General features: G+C 46.1%; 9 protein-coding genes across 12 annotated transcripts; 4 read left to right on the forward strand and 5 right to left on the reverse strand.

Moving 5' to 3' along the window:
• The first annotated feature begins 322 nt into the window (after positions 1-322).
• On the forward strand, positions 323-1,419 carry LOC117582052 (PRA1 family protein 3). Its single transcript, XM_034269596.1, has one exon. The coding sequence runs from the start codon at positions 599-601 to the stop codon at positions 1,223-1,225; it is 627 nt and encodes a 208-aa protein (XP_034125487.1). The 5' UTR covers positions 323-598; the 3' UTR covers positions 1,226-1,419.
• Positions 1,410-2,886, reverse strand: LOC117582043. Its single transcript, XM_034269585.1, has 2 exons — positions 2,414-2,886; positions 1,410-2,357 (listed from the first exon to the last, which is right to left on the reverse strand). The coding sequence occupies exons 1-2, from the start codon at positions 2,827-2,829 to the stop codon at positions 1,451-1,453; spliced, it is 1,323 nt and encodes a 440-aa protein (XP_034125476.1). The 5' UTR covers positions 2,830-2,886; the 3' UTR covers positions 1,410-1,450.
• A 131-nt stretch (positions 2,887-3,017) lies between these two features.
• LOC117582051 (RWD domain-containing protein 4) lies at positions 3,018-3,948 on the reverse strand. The gene is made up of 3 exons (XM_034269595.1): positions 3,782-3,948; positions 3,606-3,715; positions 3,018-3,542 (listed from the first exon to the last, which is right to left on the reverse strand). The coding sequence occupies exons 1-3, from the start codon at positions 3,884-3,886 to the stop codon at positions 3,116-3,118; spliced, it is 642 nt and encodes a 213-aa protein (XP_034125486.1). The 5' UTR covers positions 3,887-3,948; the 3' UTR covers positions 3,018-3,115.
• Positions 3,949-4,034: 86 nt separating this feature from the next.
• On the forward strand, positions 4,035-22,157 carry LOC117582045 (protein phosphatase 1F). The gene is made up of 3 exons (XM_034269587.1): positions 4,035-5,502; positions 21,275-21,280; positions 22,146-22,157. Exon 1 carries the CDS (start codon positions 4,168-4,170, stop codon positions 5,494-5,496), a length of 1,329 nt encoding a protein of 442 aa, XP_034125478.1. The 5' UTR covers positions 4,035-4,167; the 3' UTR covers positions 5,497-5,502; positions 21,275-21,280; positions 22,146-22,157.
• LOC117582041 (H/ACA ribonucleoprotein complex non-core subunit NAF1) lies at positions 6,198-8,221 on the reverse strand. The gene is made up of 2 exons (XM_034269583.1): positions 7,960-8,221; positions 6,198-7,901 (listed from the first exon to the last, which is right to left on the reverse strand). The coding sequence occupies exons 1-2, from the start codon at positions 8,123-8,125 to the stop codon at positions 6,274-6,276; spliced, it is 1,794 nt and encodes a 597-aa protein (XP_034125474.1). The 5' UTR covers positions 8,126-8,221; the 3' UTR covers positions 6,198-6,273.
• Positions 8,521-10,925, reverse strand: LOC117582048 (RUS1 family protein C16orf58 homolog). The gene is made up of 4 exons (XM_034269591.1): positions 10,475-10,925; positions 9,612-10,402; positions 9,220-9,553; positions 8,521-9,156 (listed from the first exon to the last, which is right to left on the reverse strand). The coding sequence occupies exons 1-4, from the start codon at positions 10,539-10,541 to the stop codon at positions 9,095-9,097; spliced, it is 1,254 nt and encodes a 417-aa protein (XP_034125482.1). The 5' UTR covers positions 10,542-10,925; the 3' UTR covers positions 8,521-9,094.
• LOC117582037 (protein SERAC1) lies at positions 12,047-16,496 on the forward strand. Its single transcript, XM_034269579.1, has 4 exons — positions 12,047-12,354; positions 13,805-14,351; positions 14,419-15,115; positions 15,174-16,496. Exons 1-4 carry the CDS (start codon positions 12,275-12,277, stop codon positions 16,238-16,240), a joined length of 2,391 nt encoding a protein of 796 aa, XP_034125470.1. The 5' UTR covers positions 12,047-12,274; the 3' UTR covers positions 16,241-16,496.
• On the reverse strand, positions 16,376-17,539 carry LOC117582053 (protein TIPIN homolog). The gene has a single exon (XM_034269597.1). The coding sequence runs from the start codon at positions 17,416-17,418 to the stop codon at positions 16,504-16,506; it is 915 nt and encodes a 304-aa protein (XP_034125488.1). The 5' UTR covers positions 17,419-17,539; the 3' UTR covers positions 16,376-16,503.
• On the forward strand, positions 17,790-24,538 carry LOC117582031 (protein male-specific lethal-1). Of its 4 annotated transcripts, none has more exons than XM_034269565.1 (3): positions 17,790-20,324; positions 20,388-21,146; positions 24,457-24,538. In XM_034269565.1, exons 1-3 carry the CDS (start codon positions 18,192-18,194, stop codon positions 24,502-24,504), a joined length of 2,940 nt encoding a protein of 979 aa, XP_034125456.1. In that variant the 5' UTR covers positions 17,790-18,191; the 3' UTR covers positions 24,505-24,538. The 4 variants fall into 4 exon arrangements, with proteins under 4 accessions (XP_034125456.1, XP_034125454.1, XP_034125455.1 ...); XM_034269563.1 differs by having other exon boundaries at positions 17,793-20,324; positions 20,388-20,941; positions 20,975-24,538; XM_034269564.1 differs by having other exon boundaries at positions 17,793-19,778; positions 19,836-20,324; positions 20,388-24,538.
• The last annotated feature ends 263 nt before the right edge of the window (positions 24,539-24,801 follow it).

The raw sequence follows: 24,801 nt of genomic DNA on the forward strand, positions 1-24,801 counted from the left end.
GTGTTGTTGCCATTTACAAAAATAAATTTTGTTAACAGTTTATCGGTACTTTTTGTTTAAACTTTATTTTCAGCACAATCTAATAAAAGAAAGTATTTAACCTTAGCCAATCATGTAGAAAATTGTTCAGATTATTGGCTAAAATTATATTATCAGCGCTGAGGATACCAGCTAGCTAGCAATACTAAACAGAATATCAAAATCGATGAAATAGCATTCATTCCTAGCACTCAGAAATGAGCAAAAAATGAAATCATTGTGAGTAGTTAAAAGCCACACAGACGAGATTCGTCACACAAATTCTTGTGTGAAAAAATTGTAATTTACGCTGGAGCGACTAGGTGCGGAGGAATATAGTGACCACGAGGAGTGCTACAATTGGTTTGACGCAGACGAGAAGTCGCGTCTCTTGCCGAAAAGCAATCGTAAATCGAGTGATTCCGGGCTGCGGCCAAAAATTAGGCAGCTGTCTCAGCTGTTTAACGTGGAAGAACTGCATCAATTGACCCGTGGAGTGCGTCAGACTGCATACAAAAAGCTGTCGCCGGAAGAAGTCGATAATATTAAAAACAGAAAACTCAGTCAATACTCAAAGGCCATGTCAGCTCCAACCGCATCTTCTGTGAGCGATGCCGCTGCTGCCCTGTCGGGCAACTTGCAGTTGGCACCACTGCGCACCCTAGACGATTTCGTGCTTGGATCGGCGCGTTTCCAATTGCCTAACCTGAAGGATTTCGACAAGTGGGGCAATCGCGTGGTGAAGAACTTGCTCTACTACCAAACCAACTACATTCTGCTCTTCCTGGTCATCTATGCCCTCATGATTGTGTGCAATCCAACCAAAATCCTCAGTGGCTTGATTGTCCAGGCCCTGATCATTGCTGTAATTTGGCAATTCTTCAGCAGCAAATCCAAGCCCAGCTTCATCGCCAGCCGTCTGACGGGAGGCAATGCCAATGCTGCCGAACAAAATGCTCAACAAAAATGGTACATCCTGGCCGGTGCTCTGATTGGTGGATATCTCTTTTTGCATTTGATTAGCGCCGTGCTGCTGACCGCCTTCACCTTGCTGCTGCCCGTTTCGGTGACATTTATACACGCCTCGCTGCGTCTACGTAACATGAAGAACAAGCTGGCGAACACCATCGAGAGTTTTGGTCCATCTACACCGATGGGTGCCCTGCTCGATGCGTTGAACGTGCGTGCAGAAGGAGTGATCAATTAAGGAACGGTTGACCGCGACATAGAATCCACGTTTTTACAGCTAGTTATCCTTTAAATGTTGAACCTTGCAAACAATGTATTACCATATAATCGATTTGATCTTGAGTTTTGTATTGAAATATGATTTTATTACTTGTATGCTTTGCTATTATGATTGTCAAAATAAAGTTTTCCCATTAAAGATTAATTAATTAATTAATTAACATCTATCCCATATGGATTTATTCTAGTTCCATTCTAAACTATCAAGCAGAGCTTCAAATATACTCGGCTCTGAAGATTCCTTGCTCATCACATCCTTAATGGTATCCCGCAACTCGCTCGCCGAGTTTATTCTTTGTTGATCTTTCGTTCCGTATCGTAGCCAATCAGTGGGCACATCTGTGGAAGAAGGACAAGCTCGTACGGTCGTAACAGTATCCAGGAAACTATGCGGACAGTAGGTGTCATCGTGCCGCTTGGCAAAATTGTGTACAACAACAGCTGCGCGTACCAGTTTCTCTGCAATGACTTTGCTGCAGTAGATGGTCTCGGAAAGGACTCGCCAACGTGACATTAACACTCTGAAGGCCTTGTCGATTGTGTCCTCCAAGGCTATGGCCAGATTCTGATTGTAAAGTAGTTGGTCGTCCTCCAACGTAGGTGTGGGGTATGGCGTTATAAGCTGGTTGCCAAGGGGAAAAGCAGAGCTGGCTATAAAGGCATGGCCCAAATCGGGACTCTCTAGGGATGCAGGACCCATGTCTTCTGGCTGTTGCTCCCCAAAAAGCTGCGCTCCGAATTCATAGTGCCAATCCACTCGACATGCAGGGGTAAAGACCGAACCAATATCGATTCTAATGAAAATCATGTTCTTATCGCAGGCCGCCAGTAGAACCAGATTTTCTTTTCCCTTGAATGAAATTTCCAATCGTTTGGCGTCTACGGCACCTAGACAATGGGGCACCTGGAATTTATCTTGATAGCCCCTGACAATGGCACGCAGCTCCTCCTCTTTGGGCTGGGCCATCAAGGTGGGAGACAATGTTGTCCACAAAACGTCACAGGTTTCCCGAACTATCGCACGCACGGTTGAGGGACCCATTTTGAAGGACTTTGCCAAGCACCCGGTGCTCTCACCACTGGCCAAATACCTAAAAGGGAATTGCGTTGAGTTAATGTATTTAGATTTATCTGTGTGGGGGCTTACCTCAAGGTAAGGAACAGGCGGCATTCGGGGGAAATGGGCGTACGTATAGAGTTCTTTGTTAATCGTTCCGCCACCAGATCAAAAAGCATGTCGAAAACTCGGGGTGTCATCCTGGTGTGAGCCTTAAATTCTTCATGGTTATTTTCATATAAATTCTCGAATGTTGTGGCAAAGAAGCCCTCCCTATCGCGGTAGAGATACTCTTCTTTCACCCAAATTGTACGATTGATCTGTGGTTCAGTTTTCTGCGATTCCTCTGGCCGGCGCTCAGGGGATGGAGGTGGCGATGGTGTTGCACGTCGTTTTCTACGCCTCGGCGGCTCCTTTTTTGTTTCTTCCATCTTTTTCAACTGCTCCAATGCATTGTAAAGCAAGGGCACTACTTTTTGCAACCACTTTACGTCGTTTATATCCATATTAATTGAATATAAAAAGTGCCTATTAAGCCGAATGTGCAATGATAGTAGTGTTGGTAAACGCAATAATGCGGTGGAGGATAAATTACTAAAATTCAGAAGGTGGCGCATAAAGAAATATTATTTTTTTTTACGTTTTTTGTTGTTTTTAATAGTTGAACAAAAAACTATAAAATTAATGTTTTCTGGCCAAAAGCAGACACGCGTCACATTGACTTATGATTGGCTTTTGATTTGTGTTTGGGTTGCTGTCGTTGTTTTTGTGGTTCTTAAGTAAGTTAATTGCTTAATTATTCAGAGGATGCAGCACGGGTGCTGCTGCTGCTGTTGCCGCTGCGCTTTCGGCGGCTGCTGCCGAGTCTTCTTTGCTGCCCGTTTGTGATAAATGCTTAACAAGGTCCACCCAATCCCAGCCACGTACACGATCACCCTTGTGATCGGTTCGCTCCCATTGGCGGCGCTTTTGCGACTTGGTCATTTGCTCCTTCTTGGGTTCCTTCTTCTTGGCATCGGCGTCCGCATCTGAGATTTTCAGGGCACCCACACCTTCATCCACCAGCGCCACAACGGGGGCAGACTCCGTCTGTCCTTCAGTCAGTTGGTCAATGTTGTCCTTAAGGCATTCGAAAAGACTGTACGTCATGCCACAGCCTAGCCATAGAGATGCTTCATTGCAGACGACCTTAAGGATCTGCTCCTTGACGGCTGGCAACCTGTAGAGGATGATCTTTGATAATGAATTTGCTTTCTCTGGAGGTTAGCCGAAAATCACTTACAGATGCCTGTTGTAGAACGTGTTCATATTGACAGCGGGGGCCTCTTCCGGGTAGTTGTCGCCCCACTTGAGCTCCACCAGAAACGATTTGTAGTGATTCTCTTCCCCATACTAAATATCGGAGTTGGTTTCGGTTATTGGCGTGGCTCTCATATCCATTGTATCCATGTGGCCTACCTTGTATTGAAATGTGGTGGCGTCAACTTCTTTGAAATTTTCGTCGCCCTCGTAGATGGACTGCAGGGCCTCACGTTCCTCGGTCTGGGCCTCCAACGCAGACATTGTTACTGTGATATTATTTATTTCTTCTGTCTAAACTTAACAATATTTAAACATTTTTTAGAATAAAATAACTTAAAAATGAAAGATTGCTTTGCAACAACAAAAACAAAATCAACAGCTGAGCGCCGGATACAGTGTTGACTAACATCGCGCGAGGTACATAAAAGAATATAAACATCAAGTGATTCATCGTTTAGTTAAGCAACAATTAAAGTAAACTAATAAACACATGATTGGCATTCAGCAATAACAGTAGCTGGGCCCACGCGTTGCACCTAATTATGTCGGCCGATTCGATTAAGGAGCCACCACCAGCATCTACACCAGAACCTTCAGCGGAATGTGCACATTTGTTGGAATTCAAGCAGTTTTTGGCCTCGACAGCCGCCAAAGCGAATGCCGTCAGTGAGGATCTGACGCGATCTTGTGTAACGCGCACCAGCAATGACACTTACAAGGTGTCGGTGGAGGAGCGACACGCTGAGCTGGTGGCCGCCATTTGGCAGCAGCTGAATAACAGAGGCTGTCCGGCGGGCTTCCGCCTGAAGCTGCTTCACCAGGCCACACAACTGTTGGAGCAGGAGATATGCTACGCCAAGGAGTGCGAGGTCTCTGGCGAGGGTCCCCCGCAATATGATCTGCTGAAGCTCCAAAAGTTTGTTGGCAATCAAATGGACAAGCTGCTCATAAAGTTAACAGACAATTCGGAGATGGAGCATCTGAAAGACTACGCCGAAGAAGGTGTCATCTGCCAGAATCCCGAGCACTGCGTATGTGGAGTGGCCCAAGCGGCGCTGCACACATCCGCTGCAGTCAAGAACAAGCCACGCAAAATGGAGGATCGTCACGTGTGTTTGGATCGTTTTGGTGCCATCTTTGAGCTGCCCAACAGGGATTGTCGGTTCTTTGGTGTTTTTGACGGACACTCTGGTTCCTTATCCGCCAGTTATGTCACAAGTCAGTTGCCCCAGCTCCTGGCCAATCAGCTAAAGCGAACAGAGGACCTAGAAGCAGCGCACAGCAGCTCTGACTTCTATCGCAATGCCTTTGAGACGGCATTCCTGCAGGCTGACGAACGCTTTATCCAAAAACGCATCACCAGCGGCACCACCAGCGTCTGTGCTCTGATCAACCGAGATCAACTGTACATAGCCTGGGTGGGCGATTCGAAGGCCCTGCTAGTGGGCAAACGCACACAGCTGCAACTGGTCAAACCGCACAAACCCGAGTCCCCCGATGAGCGCAAACGCATAGAGGCGGCCGGCGGTACTGTACTACATGCCCAGGGTCAGTGGCGTGTGAACGGCATTCTTAATGTGGCTCGTTCCATTGGTGACTACTGCCTGGAGGCGGTCATAGCCGAGCCAGATTTCGTTGATGTCGATCTAAATGAAGCGCATGACTTTCTCGTGCTGGGCACCGATGGCCTGTGGGATCATGTGCCAGAGTCTTTCGTCATTGACACTGTTTATGAGCGTCTGGCGGATACGACAACGAAACTCGATGACATTCCGAAGCTACTGATTGAGGCGGCCAAGGAGGGAGACTCGCAGGATAACATAACCGCGGTGATAGTTTTGCTCAAGCCGCGTCATCAGATTGAAAGGTAGAGAATTGTCCGTGGAGATGTTTTTTTTTGTATCTAGAATTGTTAGACGCATTGTTGATTCGTTGATTTTAATTATTTTCTTTGTTTAAATGTAAATAATTAGCTCGATATCCTCCGCCAGTTTGGAACGTTCAAAGAGAGAGAGAGAGCATTTGTATAATTTTGTATCACTTTTGTAACCGAAGCTCTCTCCCAAACAATTCCATGGCTGGTGGAGGAGCACACAAAACACCCTTTAATTGTCACATTCTCACGTGCCTGATCCTAAAGGATCACTTGGTTGCTCGAATAAGCTCAATCAAAATACGTTCTAATGGAAAGTTTTTTGGCTTTGTGCAACTCGTTGTTAACAGACAAACACAATACAATACAATACAAAATAATATACAAAGGTGCACACTTATAGCATATTTTTAGTATAGAATGCCACGCCTCTATTTATATAAATACACAAACACTTAAAGTTGTTTTTTGGCCGCTTCAGTGCTTCCGTTGTAATTGTATTAAAAAAGCAATGTCAAGTACACAATTATTATAGTTATAGTTCCCACATATACAACTAACCTATTTACACCAATCAATTCATATTCAGAAGAGAATCCCACACACAGAGAATATTAAGTACCTTTTTATACAAATAATGAAATGCATTTTATCGAACAAACCAAACCAGAGCATAACCTTTTTAATGAAACACGCAAATTGTTTAAGAACCATTTTTTATTATTGGAATAATAAAGTGAAAAAGAGAAGAATCCACAGCAGAGATCGTCCAGCTCTAACTTCCGTTTGGTGGCGGTGGGTGCCTGTTCTGTGGCTGTGCAAATGCTGGCGGTGGTGGTTGAGAGTACATATGATGCGGCGGCGGTGGACCCATGTGCATCATTTGTGGCACGCCATAGGGCATGCCATAGCCATAGGCTGGCGGTGGAATCGGATAGGACATGCCCGGTTGCGGCATATTAAAGTTAGCCGCTGGCTGATGATAATTGTGATAATAATTCGAATGCCAGCTGCCGGGATTATAGCTAGGATGATAGTTGTACTGCGAGTCTCCTCTTGGCTGCTGTTGCTGATGCTGCTGCTGGGGGGAGGAGCCCTGATGGGACTGATTTTGATACTGACGCTGATTCTGATAGCTATCACGTTGGCCACGACGTCCACGCTGTCGCGGTGGAGGTGCTGCTGCAGCGGCCGATGCCTCAGTTGCCACAGTGCTGACGGAGCTAACTGAATCCGTGGAATTGGTGCGATCTCGTTGGCGTCTCTTGCGCTGATCCTGCTTAGCCTCACGCTCTGCTTCGTCATCAGAGTAGTCAATATAGCGAGCAGGTGGCTCTACGTCGTGCTCCCATGAGGCATCCGATCCGCGGACCTGCATCAGCTTGGAGAGAATCACAAATTGAGTGTGCTCCGTTTTGGGGGCACAGTAGACAACATCACCGATTTTGATGCCACGATCTTGGATCTGCTGATTGGTATTGAAGCGGATGCAGTACAGCGGATCGGATACCTGTCCCAGCACATCGAACACCTCGCCCAGCACCTTGCGTCCCTTTTCCAGAAAGAGCACGGTGTCCAGATCGAATAGCATCGAATTGGGCAGCACACTGACCAGCACCAGTTGATCGACAATGGAATGGACCTTCCCCAGCTCAATGCACTCGTCTTCTGGTACGGTAATCTCCAACTGATGGATAGGTGGCAGCTCATCCAATAGCATTTCACCCCGCACTTTGGGTGGCTGCCGACGGCGACGCTCCCCTGTGGCACCATCCTCTTCGAAATCCTCATCCTCTTCGTCACAGTCTTCGGTGTTGATTTTCTTATCAATTTTCTTGCGCAAAACTGTCAAGTATTCCCCCTCAGAGTCCGAATCCGAGTCACTGCTGCTGCTGCTTTTCTCGTTTTCGCTACCAGAGCTAACAGCCAACATGGGGCGACGGTAAGCTGTTGCAGTGGCAGGACCTGTCACAGGAACTTCCACCACTTCATTGTCGCTGTCTTCAATTCTGGTGGCTTGTTCAGTGTCTGACTCGGCATCGGAGCTGTAGGCTGCCAGTAGACTAAGACCAGAACATGGCGGATTTGCAGACTCTGGCACGGTGTCGGCTGTACCATTTTCTGGAACTACCACCACTGGCACGGTCTCTGGGGCAGTTGATGCTTTGTCCATTTCAGTCTCTGCTGACGGAACAATTTTGGGCACTTCTTCTACAATAGTTTCACCAGCCGGCGTGATCTGAGGCGTGGCATCTTCGCAATCCATTGCTACAGCAGGTGCCTCTGCATTAGCTACGACTGGTTCTGGATTTTCCTGATGGTCTTCGTTTTCAACATGTGTTGAATCATTGGCCTTCGTCTTTAGCTCCATTTCAGGGGATATCTCTGCTGCAGTTCCAGTCTCTGTATGACAAAACCAGTCTTTATTTTGTTCAACCATATGTAATTTCTTGAATCTTACCTGTTTCGGGCGTAGCTTCCACTTTACCTGTAGCTGTTGCTACTTCGTCGACATTTGTTGCTGAAACTTCTGCTACACTTTCGGTAGTTGTAGGCGTTTCTGCTGTTGTTTGGGCTGCCGAGCTTGTAGCAGGAGCTCCCACAGCCATTGGCTGCTCATTTTCCATATTAATTTTCTTTAACAACTGAAAATTTCACTTGAAAACAACCAATTCAAAAATTCTGTAGACCAAAACACGCTGGTTCACACGTGTTTAGAGGTGGGAAAATATCGATTATCTGGTTTTGGTGTAAACATCGATTCTTGTTTTGGAAATCGATATTTTCTTGCGACCATTTGAAGGCGCTATATATGAATAGAATATAAGAATAAAATGTAAAGTAAATTTCTTAAAATGTTCAAATTTATTCAATTCTTTTGTTAAAATCATTTGCGTGTTGAGATTTGTTTTTGCACATATTTCATATTTTGCTTTAATAGGCAAGCATTATCGTAAGCTAAAATGGACGCCAACTTATCCAATAGATATTCGAAGCTAAATAATTAACAAAATATTGCACATTTAGCGTAAAAAACGTTTTAAAACTTTGTACACTTTTTATGTGGGCGTGGGGAATGCATTTTAAGCGAGGGGCTTGGGTTCTGTTTTCGTTGTGCAGCAGGTTGTCTTGATTATCTAAAAAAATTACAGTAGGCACTCGAAATATCGAAATACATACAATATGTTCTTACAAAATAGATTTTTGTCGAGTGTGTTGTGTTTCTTTACCAGTTTTTCCAGTAGCATTCTAATAATTGAAATTAGCGTATTAAATTCATGTGTGAAAGCAACAAAAAGGAAACAAAAATCTCCTATCCAAATATCTTTGGTTACTAAAACATTACTTTCGTGCCAAGGCAGAGTTAATTGGAAGATGTTCATGTGCGAACGAGTTTCACGAAGCTAAAATCTATATAAATATCAGTAGCACTTAGTTAATATCAATGTTTTCATTTGTTTGCTTCTTGCTCTGTGTAGTTTTACCATGTAGTGAGATATGTGAGATATGTGAGAATGATAATGATTTTCGAATGAAATCAAATATTTTAAAGCAAAAGCAACTTAGTCAAAAACGTCAAGCAACGCGACACCATTCTACACCTTCCAGTCCAAACGGAACTCGTCTACCAGCAGCAAATGTTGATGGACCAGCCAACCTGCAAGCAATAATGTGCGGAATATATCGAATATCTATAATGAATGTTTTTTCTTTTACTTACCCTCCTTTTGTGCTAGACCTACAAACTCCTGCCATTTGGTTTGTACATCCCAGTACTTTTCCTTGATCTGATTCCTGTCCTGCAGATAGGAAACAGCAAAGAAGTACGCCTTGAGCACATCCTGCTGGCGTGTTTCGAAATGCAGATAGACGCCCAAGTATTTTTTACTCTCGGCTATGATGAAGTGCTCATGGGGATCAAACGAGGAGACAATGTTGTCAATGGAACTGCTGGTCTTGTACTCGTCAATCAAATTCTTTACACTCAGTCCGAGGCGCACGTTGAGCGACACAGATACAGTTTGTCCCAGCGTCACCCTCTCCATGCCATTGACCTGCAAGTGAAACGCCGTTGGGATTCTCTTCGTTATGTTGGCAGACATGGACCCTCACCTGCTGTGGAGATAGCATTCGCGCCGATCGAAAGTACTCTTCCAGGGCTATGAGGTAGCGCGATTCGTTGAATGTGCGCAGACACACAGAACGCACCGCCTTGAGATTCGAATAGAGATGCAGGGCGACAACCACATAGAACACCGTATAGAGCACCGCCTGGCTTTTGATCAGCGTCAGCAGATATAGACCCACAAAAGAGGCGACCAAATTGACGCACGTCTCCTGGGAACTGTCCTTGGAAGCAACATCCGCCAGGTTTCCTCTAACCGCATGATGTTGGGTCAGAGCAGAACGCGTAGCACCGCCAGCCACTCCTACAATTGCCTTGAGCATGGTGGATCCGCATAGGATTTGGGTACTGAGATGTGGATATTTGGGAAGCACATAGATTTCGATTCCCATTGCGAGATCGTTAAGGAAATCGGCACGCAGACGCCATTTCTTAGAGTCCACGTCCAGTTGGGAGCCCTTCCACCAGGCGAAGAATATTCTACCCACATGACCGCAGCCCTCCTTCATTATCCAGGTGACTGTCGCCGAGTAGGCATTGATATTCTCACTGCCCACGCCAATGCCTTTGAGTATGGCATGGGTACAGAGTGTGCCACAGATGGTGCTGCAGAAGGCCTGCACAGTATCCCAGATCTGGTAGGCTGCATAGTCCTCACTGACGCTGTCCGGATAGCCTTTGGGCAGGAAGATTTTCTGCAGCACCCGAAAGAGCAGAAACTTCTCTTGAATAACCAGCTTATCGCCACGTAGCGGCACACGAACAATGTTGCTTTGATCTGTCGTGGCGAGATATTGTGTAGTGGGTTCGCAGAGGTCTTTCGCGGACTTTGATCGATATTGATGCTTACCTGCTGGCGTCACATACAGTATTTCCTCACCCTTGGTGCCGTACTGCTCTCGAAAATGGATTTTCATCTTGCCGACACTCTGGCAGCCGGGGGACTGAGATATTATCTTTTTGGGGTCAAGCGGAGTTGGAGTTTGTCGCCAAAAAGCGGAGTTTTATAGCTTTTTGGCCTCCAAGTTATTTATGCCAGGCCCAACCGCTACGCCAACACCCTCCCCCACCCACCACCCACAGCTATTTATGTTTTTCTGTCTGTCTGCGTCTCCTTTCAGCCAGCGACTTGTTTTCGGGCCTGAGGTGCGCCTTCCTGAAAATCCATGGAAATACGGTCCAAAACCAAGGCGTGAAACTATTTACGAACGCAGCAATGCAAAGCCAAGTTTAAGGCATTATATAAACAAGTTAATCTAGCTACGTTAATTAAAAAACCCAACAAATGCTAACCGCGAAATTATCGATAAAATTTACCGTCAGGGCATCGTAAATATATCAAAATATACCATTGCATCTTCAAAATATACCGTAAATATACTGTAGTCTTAATTCATATTCCTCGATTTTGATGTTCTATTTGATATTACTAGCTTAAAAAAGACTTTCACCACTGAAGAAATAATTTGATCCGATTGAAGAATCAATTTGGCTTATTTTAAATACTCCTTTTTATTGGCTGGTATAACTTATGACTTTATGACATTACTACCACACATACATACATACAATAAATACCAATAACATACTTAGCAGAATAGCCAAATAATTAACAGAATTAACAGAAGGATTCTGTGTCTGTTTAAGATAAAAGATACATCTAATTAGAGACATATGAAAATGAACAGGAACACCTTAGCGACTTTGTCTGCCACTTGGCTTTATAAATGTAAGCATTTTATTGTATTTACTTTGATTTGAGTATGACTGTTATTTTGAAATCACAACAATCCAACCAACCCTCCGATTACCTATTACCCAAATTTGTTAATTTGATTTTTCCTTCCTCTCCTGTACTGGTAACTGATATTTAATTTATATTTATTACTCTTCTTATTCCATAATAAGCAGTTAATTCCTAATTGAAAATAAATAAATAAATCAATTATTTTATATACCATATATTTTCCATATTCCAATATTAATATATTTTATTTGTTTGATTTTCTCATTCTCATTTGCTGTTCAAATTAACTTCGCAAAGGAAAAGAGCTTAAAAACTCCCTTAACGAAGAACAAGAACTTTCATGGTGCGAAATTTGTATCAAAAATTAAGGGGTCGACAACTGGTAAATACGTCACAAAAATTCAAGTGGCGCCAGGTAAATTACACGGCGATTTTCATCCCCTGTGATTCGGGAATCTAAGAAATCCTCTCCTGTGTCTAAACGGTCAGGGAAATTCTCTCATGCCAGACGCTCTCGCATGCACAGAAATCCCACAAAAAAGTACCAAAACAGTTCAGTGTGACCGCGGAAATATCGATAAAATATACTTTTCTTAATTTTCCAACACCCTCCCCTTATCAATCAGCTGTGGTCTCATCCAAAAAGCCTTTATAAAGAAATCGCCCGTTCATTCCGCCAGCTAATCAGCCAACAAACCAAACAAAGCAACAACAAAGCAAACCAGTCCCAAGTGACAGCAGCTAACTAAAAGCAATCCGCCCTAGTGAATATTGGGCGTGAACTGATATATCAAACTAAATTGAAAGTGTGAAAAAAGAAGCAACAAATAAGTGCAAGTCTGTGGGTTTCGACCACCAAACTACACCACAGAAACTAATTTTCGGAGGGCCAGAGACCAGGCAATGTCATTGGAGGAACTCAGAACAACACTGCGACGTTATCCGAAGCTTGTGGGCCTTGGTGGAGTTGGTATTTTGACCACGTAAGTGAATCATAACACATCACGCCACCTTCTCAATCTCAAACCTCAACGAAAGTACTCTCCCTCCTGCTGGCTGCAGATGCTACAGGTCACATCACAAAAATAGTTTCTTTTCTAATCACACATACATAGAAAAATAGACAGACAACTTTTTACAAGGTTACTTACATACATAGATATTCAGGGGGCTCGTCCCACATACACGTTTTCTGAAGAAATGGCCCCACATGCCCCTTGAATATATCGTACGACTTCTATGCATACTATATGCTACACACGCTTCTATATATGTATCTTGATATGCAAAAACAACAACAACAATAACAAAAATAACAACAACAACTAGATATTTTCCGCATACCAAAGCAAACTATTGCGCACCTGTGACGTCATTTGTTTACTAATTACAGACCACAAAAACAAATAGTTCATACACATGCAATTATAACTTAATAATAAATAGGTCAGGTCAACGCAATTTTTTTTAGAAAAAAATTATAGTTTATTTTCAACAGAAGAATAATTATTTTATTTTTCCATTATATTTTACCAAATAGCTAACAATTTCTGGATAAACTTCAACCTTAAAGCGACCAACGCAATCATTAAATATCCTATAGATTTCATACAATAAAATACATATTTATAATTTTATAATTTAAATTCAGTTCAAACACTACCCTTAGGTAGAGGGGAATTATTTGGCCACCCGCCTTTACAAGGGGGAAATCGCCACGTCGTAATATGTAACTTGTTACAGCTTTGCTCCAATACTTACCTGGCGTAGAGGTTATTTTCCCCACCTCCACTGCTTTAAACACGATCACAACAGAACGTACGATTTTGTAAAAATGAGATAGCAATATTGGTGAAGTTGTTAGTGCTTTTTGTTTATTTGCTTATTACTCATTCGCTCTTCTTCCTCTTTGGCTGTGCCATTTTCCCTTGCTTTGACTTTAACAGCTGTTCAAGGCCCCCACCATTCGCGCACACACACGCATGCACACAGATAACCGAAAAAACTAACATGGCGCCATAAATGTGCGCAGTTATTCAAAAATTCTGCGAAGCCCCCCCCGCGAATTTGATAGTTTTTGTTGATGTTGTTTATGTTTTTCAGTTAGTTGGTGTTGTGGTTTGGCAATTGTGCAGCTGCGCGTGTGGACGGTACTTGTTTTTCGCCATGAATCTGATCTGACGTTTTAATGCTATTGCTGTTTTTGTTGTTTATCTTGCACTTATCTCAATAACAAAATAGTTGGCAGATAATGGTGTTTTTGTTGTTATGTTTTGTTGTTGTTTAAGATCGAAAGAAAATGTGCAATGAGAAAAAAAAGATAACAGAAGGGATGGGATAGGATCAATTGAAATAGAAAGTTGAGAATAGTTTTTGGATAGCTATACATTATATAATGTTAATAATTTAAATCCTACTGATCTTTTCTTTTAGTGCTGGAATCTTACTCTACGGTAGTCCCCAAGCTCGTAATTTCTTTGGTCAATATGTGGACAAGAAGGCCCCCGAGTCGGACAAGCGTCGCGCGGAATACATCTACATAAAATATCACATCTACAGGGAGTCCATGCGCAAGATGCAGCAGAAGCAGGAGGAGGAGAAAAAGTGGATCAGCGTTATCATCAATCCCATTGGCAAATGGTGGAAGACGGCCAAGCATTCAGCGGCCTGGCGTCTGCTCAATATTGCCCAGACTGGCAGCCAGCCCGAGCGTTTGAAGGCAGTCCAGCAATTGGTCTGCATGGATCATCTCAAGGATTGGGACTTTCGTCATTTGGCGCAGATGTGTGACGCACGCACAGCTGTTTCTCTAGCGCGCTGTGGTGCCGACACACGCTGGTTTATGCCGGTGCATCGTCGGGGCTGCATTAAGAATCCCAAAATTCTGCTCTCCGAGCTGCACGGAATGCTGGCTCGCTTGCGACCCATGGGCTGTGTGCAGCATTTCTTCAGCAAATACTTTCCCGAACAGGATCCCATTGTAAGCAAACAGTAGAAAGAACAAAAAAAAACGAATAGATTTCAAGTATCTTTCTTTATTTTGGCAGGAGGACATACACGAATATATGAATGAGGAGCAAACGATTGTTTTGTCCACCGCTGACACGGACTTGCTGAAGGAGATCATCTCATTTCTGCATCACATCACCAAAGATCCTGAAATTTCGGCTAAAATTATCAAAGATGGTGGCCTGGTGCATCTCATGGAACTGCGCAAGATCTTCTGCGATGACAACGAGACCCTGTCCACACTGTGCAAAGTTCTGGCCAACATGTCTGTGGTGCCCGATGTCGTAGAGCACTTCTTTACCACTGGCTGGGTGGGAACTCTAGCCGAATGGCAACAGTGCCCCGATCTCAGGCTGCAAGTGGTCTCGGCCAAGACAATGGCCAATCTGGATCACGATGATCCCAACCAGTGCACATATCCACCCAATGTTTATCCCCTGCATCCCAGAGTGCGCACCCGTCGCAAGCCCAAGGCAGACATTGTCTTTGTCCATGGGCTGCTCGGTGGCGTATTCATCACGTGGCGTCAGCGCGACAGGAAGCCCACAGAGTTGGGACTATACGGCAAGAATGCCTTCTACACCAGCGAAACGGACGATGTGTTTCTTGTGGGCGAACAGAAGCGTGTCAATGGCAACAAACATAAGAAGGCCCAAGGCAGGCCACTGGTTCCAGCACAAAATGCTGCAGAGGCAAACAAAACGAATGGCCAGCCCAAAACGGACGGTTTCAAAGGTAAATTAAAGCGGAAATTCGATTTTAAATCACAATTATTAATGCCAAATCCTTACAGATCCAGTTTTAAAGACCATCAAAAAGGTGGATGAAGAACCTCTTAAGATCAGCGATGCTGCCACCAAGGAATTTGTGGAGACCCTACGCAGTCAGGCTGAACTGGACTCGGATTGGGAGGTGGTCCATCCGGATGTACCATTGGATGCCAATAACGACTGTGGGGGCAAGTTCAGTGTGTCCGGCAACGAGTGGCGTAATCAGGAGAGCAGCGAGGAATACACAAACTGCTGGCCCATGGAATGGCTGCCCGACGATTATCCCGACTCGAGAATCATTGGCATTGACTACACATCGGCTGTGACCGAATGGTCGGCGAATTTCACCAAATATTGTCCCTGCGAGAAGGGCCAAGGACATATCGATGTGAGAGCCAGCACACTGCTGGAACGTATTGCTGTCTCGGATGTGGGCAATGAGCGTCCCATTGTCTGGATTGGTCATTCCATGGGCGGACTGCTCACCAAGCTGATCATCTTAAAGTCCATGGACTCGCATGAGCCGAAGGTACAACAGATTGCCAAGAACACCAAGGGAATCGTATTCCTGGGCACGCCACATCGCGGCTCATCTATTGCCAAGTGGCAGCAGCACATACAGATGATTCTCTCCCCCTCGATTGAAGTCAAGGAGATGGAAGAGAATGCTCCCAAGCTGCTCGAGATGCATCGCCGGTTCATGGGCTGCCTGAACACTGCCCTGCGACATGTCAAAGTAATGAGCGTGGCCGAGGGTTCACCCACAATGCTGACAACCTTTAAATTCCCCCTGCGCATTGTCACTGAGGAATCGGCTCGCATCAATTTCGGTGACTTTTATCTGCTAAAAGACGACCATCTCAGCCTGTCCAAGCCCATCTACAGGCAGTCGTTCCTCTATCAGCGTCTCCTGCATGTGATACGGGATTCTGTCAAAGATCGAACACCCGAAACCAAGGACCAGGAGGAAAAGCCGCAAAGCACACCCAACCAGGAAGTAGTTCTAATGAATATTGTGTCTGCCCTGCTCAACGGTGCCAAGGGACTGTTTGAACTTCTGCCCCGTGTCGCTGTGCGATTCAATACTTAGGAAATAGAGCTCAGATTCCGCCCACACACACCTGTACCTCGACTGCATATTAATCAATAAGTTTATATGTAGTTGATCCACTTTAGTATATAGTTTTACAAGTATTCCTCACTCATGAGGCTCTACAAATCCATCCATCATGACTTGGAGGAGCCGCAAAAGCTCCTTGTAAATACGCACATATATTTTGTAGGCTTTCTTACTCGCGAATCTTAATTTATTTCTCCTCAATAAAATTGCTTACTTTGTACACATAGTTTACTCTACGACTCCTGCTGCTGCTGCTGTTTCTTGGCCAGCAGCCGCTCCTGTGCCAGCCTACGATTCTCGGCTATGCGCGCCATTTGATCCGCGGAGAGCTTCTTGGCCGCTGGCGTTGATGGCTGTGTCGGCGGCAAGGGCTGGCCATAGTCACTCATATCGTGAGAATCCACAGGAGCACCGTCTTTATCAAAGCTGGGTCCATTCACCACCGAGTACGGTGTGGATACAACTGCATGGCGGGAGAAGGATGGCGTCACCAGAGTACTGCTTGTGCTTGCCATTGTGCTGGACAACTTGGCTTTCTGATACGTGGATGCTGGGGTGCGTGGTGCCAGCTTGGACATGGCTATCTGTTCGCCCAGCAGGGCATCGAACTCGTCAAAGGGCTCATCGGCAGCACCATCGTTCTGCTCGTCCGGTCCATCGTCTACGGCGTCCGCTTCCTGCAGGCGCAAATCCTCCAGTTGCCCCAGACGATAGCGAGTCATGTGCACCTGCAGGGGCTTCTTCTTGCCCAGCCGCTCTATGTTGTTGAGCACATCATCGAATGTATAGGTGGGGTACATGCGATGACCCCAGTGCTGCAGGCGCCGCAACACCTCGTCCAGATCGGTCTTCTCATGGCCCCTGCCCTTCAGTTTGACATCCTTGAAGTAATTTTCGATAGTGTGTATGCCGCGTGGGCCACGCAGCGTGTCCACTGTGAGACGCGGCCTTGGGTTACGCACCGCACGCTTCTTGGGCTCCACTTTGACGCCAGCACCCTCCGGATTTCCATCTGCATTTTCATTGTTCTCATCCTCGTCGGCAAAAAGTTTCTCGCCCTCGCCATCACTGGGCAATTGGTCGTTGTCCGCGCACACGTTGTCATTGAACAAGTCGTCAACCCCATCGTCCCCGAATAGCGAAGCCATGGACAGTGCCGGTATGCCGCAAGGGCTCGGAACAGCAAGGACTCGGGAATGCAACAACTTTCAGCAACAAAAAAACCAACAACTATTTGCCGCCAATTTCTGTTTCTTCTCCAGTGCCATTCACATCCTGCGCTGACAACGGAACCAGAGCTGCCACCTTTTCGACAAACCCACAAGCATTTTCTTCTTCGATTTGCATTACATAACTACTTGTGTGCCCTGTTAAAATACCAATCAATAGTATAAATAATTAATTAACCAACTTTAAGGGCGTTTTAAAGCTGAAAATCCACTTTCCCGGTGTTTTCTTTCGGCCAGTTGGCAGCGTGGCAATGTCCAGCAACCCTGCCTTTGCGCTGGCCTGGCAACACCGCGCAAACGCCATACTTCCACAGCATTTTTCGGGCGAAGTTTGATAAATTTACAAAATAATTGTGAAAAACGCGAGAAGAACATGTAAAGGAGACAAAAACAAGTAACCAAACTAACCAGCTAAATGGTGTCACCCCGTGCAATATTGCGGCAACTAAAAATACATCAAAACTAACGCCAAATACGTTTTTCTGGGAAAAGGCGATGTGATAGGACAGAGAGAACGCAAAAAAAATTAAGTGTGGTGGAAATTGAGATTTACGCATTCTGCTGTATCAGCTGCGGCGCTGTCGCGGTGTGGCGTGGTGTGGCGCGACGAGAAACACAAACAAAACAAAAACCCAAAACCAAACTATGAAATTCGGATAGAATTTCCGAGCAGCAGCAGCCACACACTCGAAATGGACAAGCGATTCAAATGGCCAAAGCAGAAGGCCAACTACTCGGATCCACCCTACCATCATCAGTCGCGTGGCGGCATCGGTGGTGGTATTGGAGGCGGTGGTGGTCCTGGCGGTGGGGGCGGCGGTGATAGAGACTACTACCACAAAAAACATCAGAAAAACCAAAATTATTTGCGCCCGCAACATGGCTATCAGAAGCAACATAACTATCAGAAGCCTATCAACAAGGGCAGTAGCTACTACAAGCCACCACCGCCAGAGACATCAACAGAGCCATCTATGCCCAGGGGGGGTGGTGGCGCCATGGCGCCGCCCGCCTCGGTCAACTCCTCGGGCTCCGATGTCGTCACCCTCATCGTGGAGAACAACAATTTGAAGCGCATGATTGTGCTCCATCTGAATCTGATGCAGGAGCAGACGGACAGCCTGGCGGCCAAGGAGAAGGAACTGGACGATCAAACGGACAAGCTGAACACTGTACTCTCGCAGAACCAAGACCTGAAGCTGGTCAATGTCCATCTGGAGGCCACCATCGAGGAGCTGCGAAAGCAGCTAAGAAGAAAGAACAAGAGGGGTGACCCTGGCGACGACGATAACAATGACGATGATGATCATCCACTGCCACCTGCCATGCAGGAGAAAATTATCTGCAATGCGGAGACACAAACGGAGTTGGAGTTGGCAGCGGCGGCGGCACATCATCTGCCACAGGCAGAGCTGCCTTATCCCTACCAACAGCAGGCGGAAAGCCAACCCAGGCTGGTAAGAGAGGAGACCCGTCGTAGGCCCCGCCTGAGAGTGCACCAGCAGCTGCAGCCCACTATAATAAGAGTGGAGCAGCAGCACCAACAGCAGCAGCAGTCGCATCCTATAAGAGTGGAGCCTCAGCAACCCACTCAAGCAATTGAGGAGCGACAGCCACGTTCTGTGAGGCTCGAGCCACAGCCGCAGCATCGTCTTATGAGAGAGGAGCTTGTAAGGGAGGAACTACAGAGCAGGCTTTCGAAGGATCTGCAGCAGCAGTCTATGCTGGCAAGAGACCAGCAGCAGCAGCCCAGACTTATAAGGCAGGAGCAACAGCAGCCCAGACTTATAAGAGAGGAGCAACAGCAGCAGCCTTGTCCCATGAGGGATGAACAGCACAGGCCATTGAGAGAGCATCAGCAGCAGGAAGAGGAGGAAAATCAAACGTCACGTGATCGTCTGCCACAGCACCAGCAGCATCATCCATCAGTCCAACCTCAGTCGCCGCACAAAAGCACCTCCAAAACGACGCTGGTTACTTCTGTCATAAATCTGCCCCTGTTGCCACCAATCAGCACTCCCGCGCCCGTGGAGAGCAAAGCGAGAGGAGAGTACAATGGCAAGAAGGTCAGCACCATGTTCCTGCATCGAGTTAACCAGGACTCTAGCCTCACATCCTCTGCACAACATCACATTGAAACACAAAAAGAGCCGGAGGTGGAGGTGGAGAAACCTTTGCCAGTGGAGGTTGAACAGCAGCAGGTGATCGAAACGGAAGAGGAGGAGAGGGTGAAACAGCAGCAGGTGATTGATACGCAGGAGGAGATGGACATACAGCAGGTGGAGTCACTGCAGCAGGAGATTGAAACGGAGGATGGGCAAATGTATCTGCAGCAGGAGATCGAAACTGAGCAGCAGATCATTGAAACGGAAGAGGTGGTAATGGATCAACTGGACCAAATGGAGGAGGTGGTTCTTGCCCAAGAAGACAACATTTTCCATAATGAACTGCAGCAGCCGGATGGAATGATAATTCTTGGCGCCGAGGAGGAGATGGGCGTGGAAACGGTGGAGGAGATTGTTCAGACCACAGTCTACAATGGTCATTTAGAGGATCAAGAATGTTTCGACGACGAACAGCAGCAGCAGGAGGAGGAGGAGGATGATGATGATGATGAAAGCGACGAAGACGATGAAGATAAAGACAGCGACGAGGAGAGCGAGAGCGGGAGTGAAGATGAAGACGATGATAACGAGGATAGCGAGGACACTGAAGAGGAGGAGGAGGAGGACCATGAGCTGCCCTCGAAAACAAATGTTAACAATTTAGATGCCTTGCCTCCCAATGGAGATGGTGACAGTCTCTGGAAGACGGCCAATCATCAGGTAAGTCTTTTGGCATATTCCATGCTTGGTTACAGATTCACGGATTCAAATTCTTTACTTCAGATACACGCCATGGATAGTCCGGAGCATAAGAGCATAGCACCATCAGCCCATTCTACACCCAATAATCAGCTAAAAACGGATCTTTATTCACACAAGGATACAGAGACGCATCAGATGCTGGAAGTGGAAGAGGAGGACAGCCAGCAGCCGAAACTCGTCATTGCCGAACCCTTGGAACAGGATTCTGTGGAAGTACAGACGGTCGAGGTGGAGTCTTTGGAAGTGGAGACCGAGACCGTGGAATTAGAGACTGTAGAAATGGAGGCTGGAGTCGGCATGGAAACAATGGAGGTTCAGACTGTGGAAGTGCACACGGAGGAGACCGTGGTGGAGCAAGCTGGAATGGAATTTGAAATCAAAACAGAGGAGGTGACAACCACGACAATCAGCAAGCATATGCTGCCCAAAGTATGTGATACCAGTACTCCAGCTCCAGTTCCTGCTACCGCACTCGATCCTGTTGCTGTTGCTGCTCCTACGCTGACCAAGGCAAACTCTGTTCTCGTGGAAGCTGAACACAAGACGAACTCTGTTCTCGTTGGAGCTCCAACCAAGTATGAGGCTGTTGTAGAGCCTGTACCAACCAAGGAAGAGTCTGTGGTAGAACCAACTCCTGTCAAGGAAGAGTCGGTTGCCACAGCAACGGTTGTACCAATGAAAAAGATGACAGTGGTAGCAACTGTACATAGGGAACGGTTCTCTGAGGCAGCAACTCAACCCACGGAAATGCCCTCTGCATCAGATGCAACTTTATCCACTGTTGAGGAGACTGTACCCTGGAAGAAGTCTACTGTTGAAGCAGCGGCTGTACCGAGTATAAAATCCACTGTTGAAGCAGAGACTGTACCGAGAAAGAAGTCCAGTGTTGAGGCTGAGACTGTACCGAGGAAGAAGTCCATTGTTGAAGCAGAGCTTGTACCGAGGAAGAAGTCCAATGTTGAAGTAACAACTGTACCAAGGAAGAAGTCCAGTGTTGATGCAGATACTGTACCGAGGAAGAAGTCCAATGTTGAAGCAGAGCTTGTGTCGAGGAAGAAGTCACATGTTGAAGCAGACCTTGTACCGAGGAAGAAGTCCAATGTTGAGGCAGAGACTGTACCGAGAAAGAAGTCCAATGTTGAGGCAGAGACTGTACCGAGAAAGAAGTCCAATGTTGATGCAGAGACTCTACCGAAGAAAAAATCTTCTATCGAAGCGCCTGTACCTAAGGAAACGTGTGTTTCTGTAGGAGCTCTGCTTATGGAAAAGTCCACTGTAGCATCGGCCCTATCAAAGGAGAAATCGGCTGTCGCAGCGTCCAAGGAAAAGCCTGTTGTAGTAGCTCCACAGAAGGCAAATTCCACTGTCGAAGCAGTTTTGAGCAGGGAAAAGGAGCAAGGAAAGGAAGCGTCTAAGGAGGTGTCGATAGTTGCACAAGCATCTCCAATCAACACAAACTCTGCCGTTTCAGAAATACCTCCACCAAAAGCAAATTCAACGGTCGTGGCAGCTCCAACAAAGGAAAAGGAACTATCCCCAATTGTGGATGTTGCTCTACCCAAGGCAAACTATTCGCTTGTTGCCGGTATGACCAAGGAAAAGTCTGCTATCTTAGAGAAGGAAAAGTCTGTTACCAAGGATAGATCTGCTGTCGAGGAACATACGCGAAAGTCAAACTCCGCTGCAATAGACGCCAAGCATAAACGTCCAAAATCTAAGGAAGAGCCATTCGAAAAGAAGGTGGAAAGAGTAAATGAGGCGACAAAGTTGATTCTCAAGTCGTCAGCGGGGCATGCTCGTGTTGGTGCTAGCACTGCCAAGGCAAACTCCACGGCTGTGACGGCTTTTAACAAGGAAAAGTCCACTATTGTGGCAGCGGGTACGCTTTGTCTGCCCAAGACAAAGACCCAGACTGTTGTGGCAGCAACCACCCAAACCAAGGAGAAGTCTGCTGTGGCATCGGCAGCTATACCAAAGGAAAAATCTCTGCTGGAGGCTATCCAAAAGGCTAACTCTGCTGTTGTGTCGCCTTCAAAGAAAGCAGCAGCAGCTACGAGTCAGACAGCAACAGTTGGGGTAGCTTCGCCTACACAAGCTGCAGCTCCCGCGCCAATGGCAGCTCTACCGAAGGCCAAGGCCTCCGAACCAGGAGCAGACAAATCTGAAATCAAAACGGAGGCGATTCTCAACATGAGCGAGGAAGTTATGTTATACTACAAGGCAGGGAATGATTTCCTCAGTGGCATAACACCACCCGATCTATCCATTCGATTTGAACCTCTGAACAGAGTAAAATCCACGGAATCAGAGCACAAAAGGAAAAAGAAGAAGCGGAAGAAGAGTAAGAGCAAGAGCCCCTCAAAGAGCGAACACAGACATCACGACAGGAAGATCCATGCAGTGGCGAATCATCATCACTCGTCGCCGAAGAAACGCCCCTACAACCTCATAGAAGAGATTCACGACAAGTCAGAGATGCGTGAAGCGGATGCACCACCGCAGAAGAAACCAAAACTTTTGCAGGTGAAGCTCAAGCAGCATGGAATCTCTAATGACATGAAATTCCATTCCTCCTTAATGAGCAACAGCAAACCGCAAACGGACAAGGAGAAGGAGGTGGCCCGTTTAGAGGAGGAAATGCGTCGCAAGCTGCAGGAACATTTGAAGAAGGAGCAACGGCGACAGAGTCAACAGCCGCTGGTGTTACTCAAAAAACCTCCCAAGGATAATAGTGCCAGCACGAGTTTAATCTATCCCCCGATAGCGCATTCATCCACTTCCACATCAACGTCAACGTCGACGACCCCACCACCAGCCTCTGAAACGACGCCACCACAGACACCGTCATCGACGCCACCGCCCACGGGCACAAATCTGATATTAGAACCACCCGCAGAAACACAATCCAAGTCAGAGGATAAGGACAAGGATAAATCGGCCATAATCATTGCTGCACCACTGACACCTGTGTCGATGAGCAGCAACAGCAGCAGCAGCACCACTTCCAGCACCAGCACAGCCCGAACGATAATCCAGAACTATGCTCACAAATCCACATCCAGATATCGCACTGTCCTGTTTCCGTATACGACACGCTCCTGGGAGGATCAGGAGTTCCATCGCGATAACGAGTTCTTCGATGAGGAGGCTGATGAATTGCTGTCGGATCATCCCAGTCTGGAGATACCCAAATGGCGGGATACGCCCATACCGTACAGCGCCGACGACAAGGACATCGAAGACGTGTCGGACGAAGCCTTTGAGAAGCGTCACGAAAAGTATGTAAAGGACGAGATCGAAAGGAAGCGTCGCGATGCGCGCTACATGCGGGAGCAGATGAAGAGCGAAGCCTTGCGGCAGCGACACAATCAGGATGAGGTGTTGGTCCAACTCGATCCGCTGCCCACGTCCACGTTCTACCCCCTGCCCGAGGACATTGAAGGCGTGGAAATTGTCACGGAAATCCCTGTGCAAGCTTTCGGTGAGAATGTTGTCAACATGGAGGCGAGGTCGGATTTCAGCCTGCCATGGTTGGACTCGGTCAAAGCGCTGACGGCCATTGCCCGGGCGAAGGCTGAGGCAGTGCCGGTGGCCACGTTAGCTAGCAAAAAGATACCCCTCACCGCAGCCGAAGCCAGGCACCAGGAGATGAATTCCTCGTATGTGTTCCTCAAGCGGCGCAAGCGACAGAGAAAACGTTAGCCGGCCAGAGGACCCTTCTGGAGTTGATGAGTAGTAGTAGTTGTGGCGTGCCAAAGGTGGATCATGGTGGGCTTCATGATCCAAAATGACGTTGCCTATGTAAAACACATTAATTATTATTATTATTCCTTTAAAATATTTTTTTTTCTATTTTTAAATCTTATTTAAGCTACTGAAAATAGATTTTAGTTACTGGCCCTGCAATCGATGCCATATGGAACTCTAAAGAGTTTCCCCGCTAGATTGTTTGTCTGCGCCCTCACAACGTAATCCTATACAATACATTATTATGTTAACACTTACGCGCATCATAATTGGTTAATCCCATTAATTATTTAATTAGTTTGATCGGGTTCCAACATCTCAGCTTATCCAGATTTTTCGCAAGTGGAAAACCCACAGCAAGGACATGTTCTGGTCTCTAATTTTGGCATAAAAGCAAAATGAAATATTTAGACTTTTTGTAGTTTAAAAAACAATTTTTATCCTAGATAGTAACTGAAAGAAAAATGAAATTTGTAGACTTTTAATTTTAAACACCTTTTTTTTTTAGACCATAATTGAATTTTTTTTTTTAAACCCTGTATTTATGTTGTTTAATATGTTGTGTGCGAGTGTGTGTGTTGAAACACGTTTTTTTTTCTACTCAGGTATATCTGATAAAATTATTATTAATGAATACCACAATTTTTTTTTTTTTATTATTATTTTTTTTGAATGTGTACAAATTGTG

Source organism: Drosophila guanche, unplaced genomic scaffold (genome assembly GCF_900245975.1).
Source record: "Drosophila guanche unplaced genomic scaffold, DGUA_6, whole genome shotgun sequence".
Taxonomy (NCBI): Eukaryota; Metazoa; Arthropoda; class Insecta; order Diptera; family Drosophilidae; genus Drosophila; species Drosophila guanche.

Coding starts and splice junctions, on each gene's coding strand:
- LOC117582052 (XM_034269596.1), top strand. CDS start 599: ATGTCAGCTCCAACCGCATCTTCTGTGAGCGATGCCGCTGCTGCCCTG.
- LOC117582043 (XM_034269585.1), bottom strand. CDS start 2,829: ATGGATATAAACGACGTAAAGTGGTTGCAAAAAGTAGTGCCCTTGCTT. Junction 2,358..2,413: donor CGCCTGTTCCTTACCTTGAG/GTAAGCCCCCAC, acceptor ATTCCCTTTTAG/GTATTTGGCCAGTGGTGAGA.
- LOC117582051 (XM_034269595.1), bottom strand. CDS start 3,886: ATGTCTGCGTTGGAGGCCCAGACCGAGGAACGTGAGGCCCTGCAGTCC. Junction 3,716..3,781: donor CCACCACATTTCAATACAAG/GTAGGCCACATG, acceptor TCCGATATTTAG/TATGGGGAAGAGAATCACTA. Junction 3,543..3,605: donor ACGTTCTACAACAGGCATCT/GTAAGTGATTTT, acceptor CATCCTCTACAG/GTTGCCAGCCGTCAAGGAGC.
- LOC117582045 (XM_034269587.1), top strand. CDS start 4,168: ATGTCGGCCGATTCGATTAAGGAGCCACCACCAGCATCTACACCAGAA.
- LOC117582041 (XM_034269583.1), bottom strand. CDS start 8,125: ATGGAAAATGAGCAGCCAATGGCTGTGGGAGCTCCTGCTACAAGCTCG. Junction 7,902..7,959: donor GGAAGCTACGCCCGAAACAG/GTAAGATTCAAG, acceptor TTTGTCATACAG/AGACTGGAACTGCAGCAGAG.
- LOC117582048 (XM_034269591.1), bottom strand. CDS start 10,541: ATGAAAATCCATTTTCGAGAGCAGTACGGCACCAAGGGTGAGGAAATA. Junction 10,403..10,474: donor ACTGTATGTGACGCCAGCAG/GTAAGCATCAAT, acceptor TCGCCACGACAG/ATCAAAGCAACATTGTTCGT. Junction 9,554..9,611: donor GAATGCTATCTCCACAGCAG/GTGAGGGTCCAT, acceptor TTTCACTTGCAG/GTCAATGGCATGGAGAGGGT.
- LOC117582037 (XM_034269579.1), top strand. CDS start 12,275: ATGTCATTGGAGGAACTCAGAACAACACTGCGACGTTATCCGAAGCTT. Junction 12,355..13,804: donor GGAGTTGGTATTTTGACCAC/GTAAGTGAATCA, acceptor CTTTTCTTTTAG/TGCTGGAATCTTACTCTACG. Junction 15,116..15,173: donor CAAAACGGACGGTTTCAAAG/GTAAATTAAAGC, acceptor AAATCCTTACAG/ATCCAGTTTTAAAGACCATC.
- LOC117582053 (XM_034269597.1), bottom strand. CDS start 17,418: ATGGCTTCGCTATTCGGGGACGATGGGGTTGACGACTTGTTCAATGAC.
- LOC117582031 (XM_034269562.1), top strand. CDS start 18,192: ATGGACAAGCGATTCAAATGGCCAAAGCAGAAGGCCAACTACTCGGAT. Junction 20,325..20,387: donor GGAAGACGGCCAATCATCAG/GTAAGTCTTTTG, acceptor TCTTTACTTCAG/ATACACGCCATGGATAGTCC.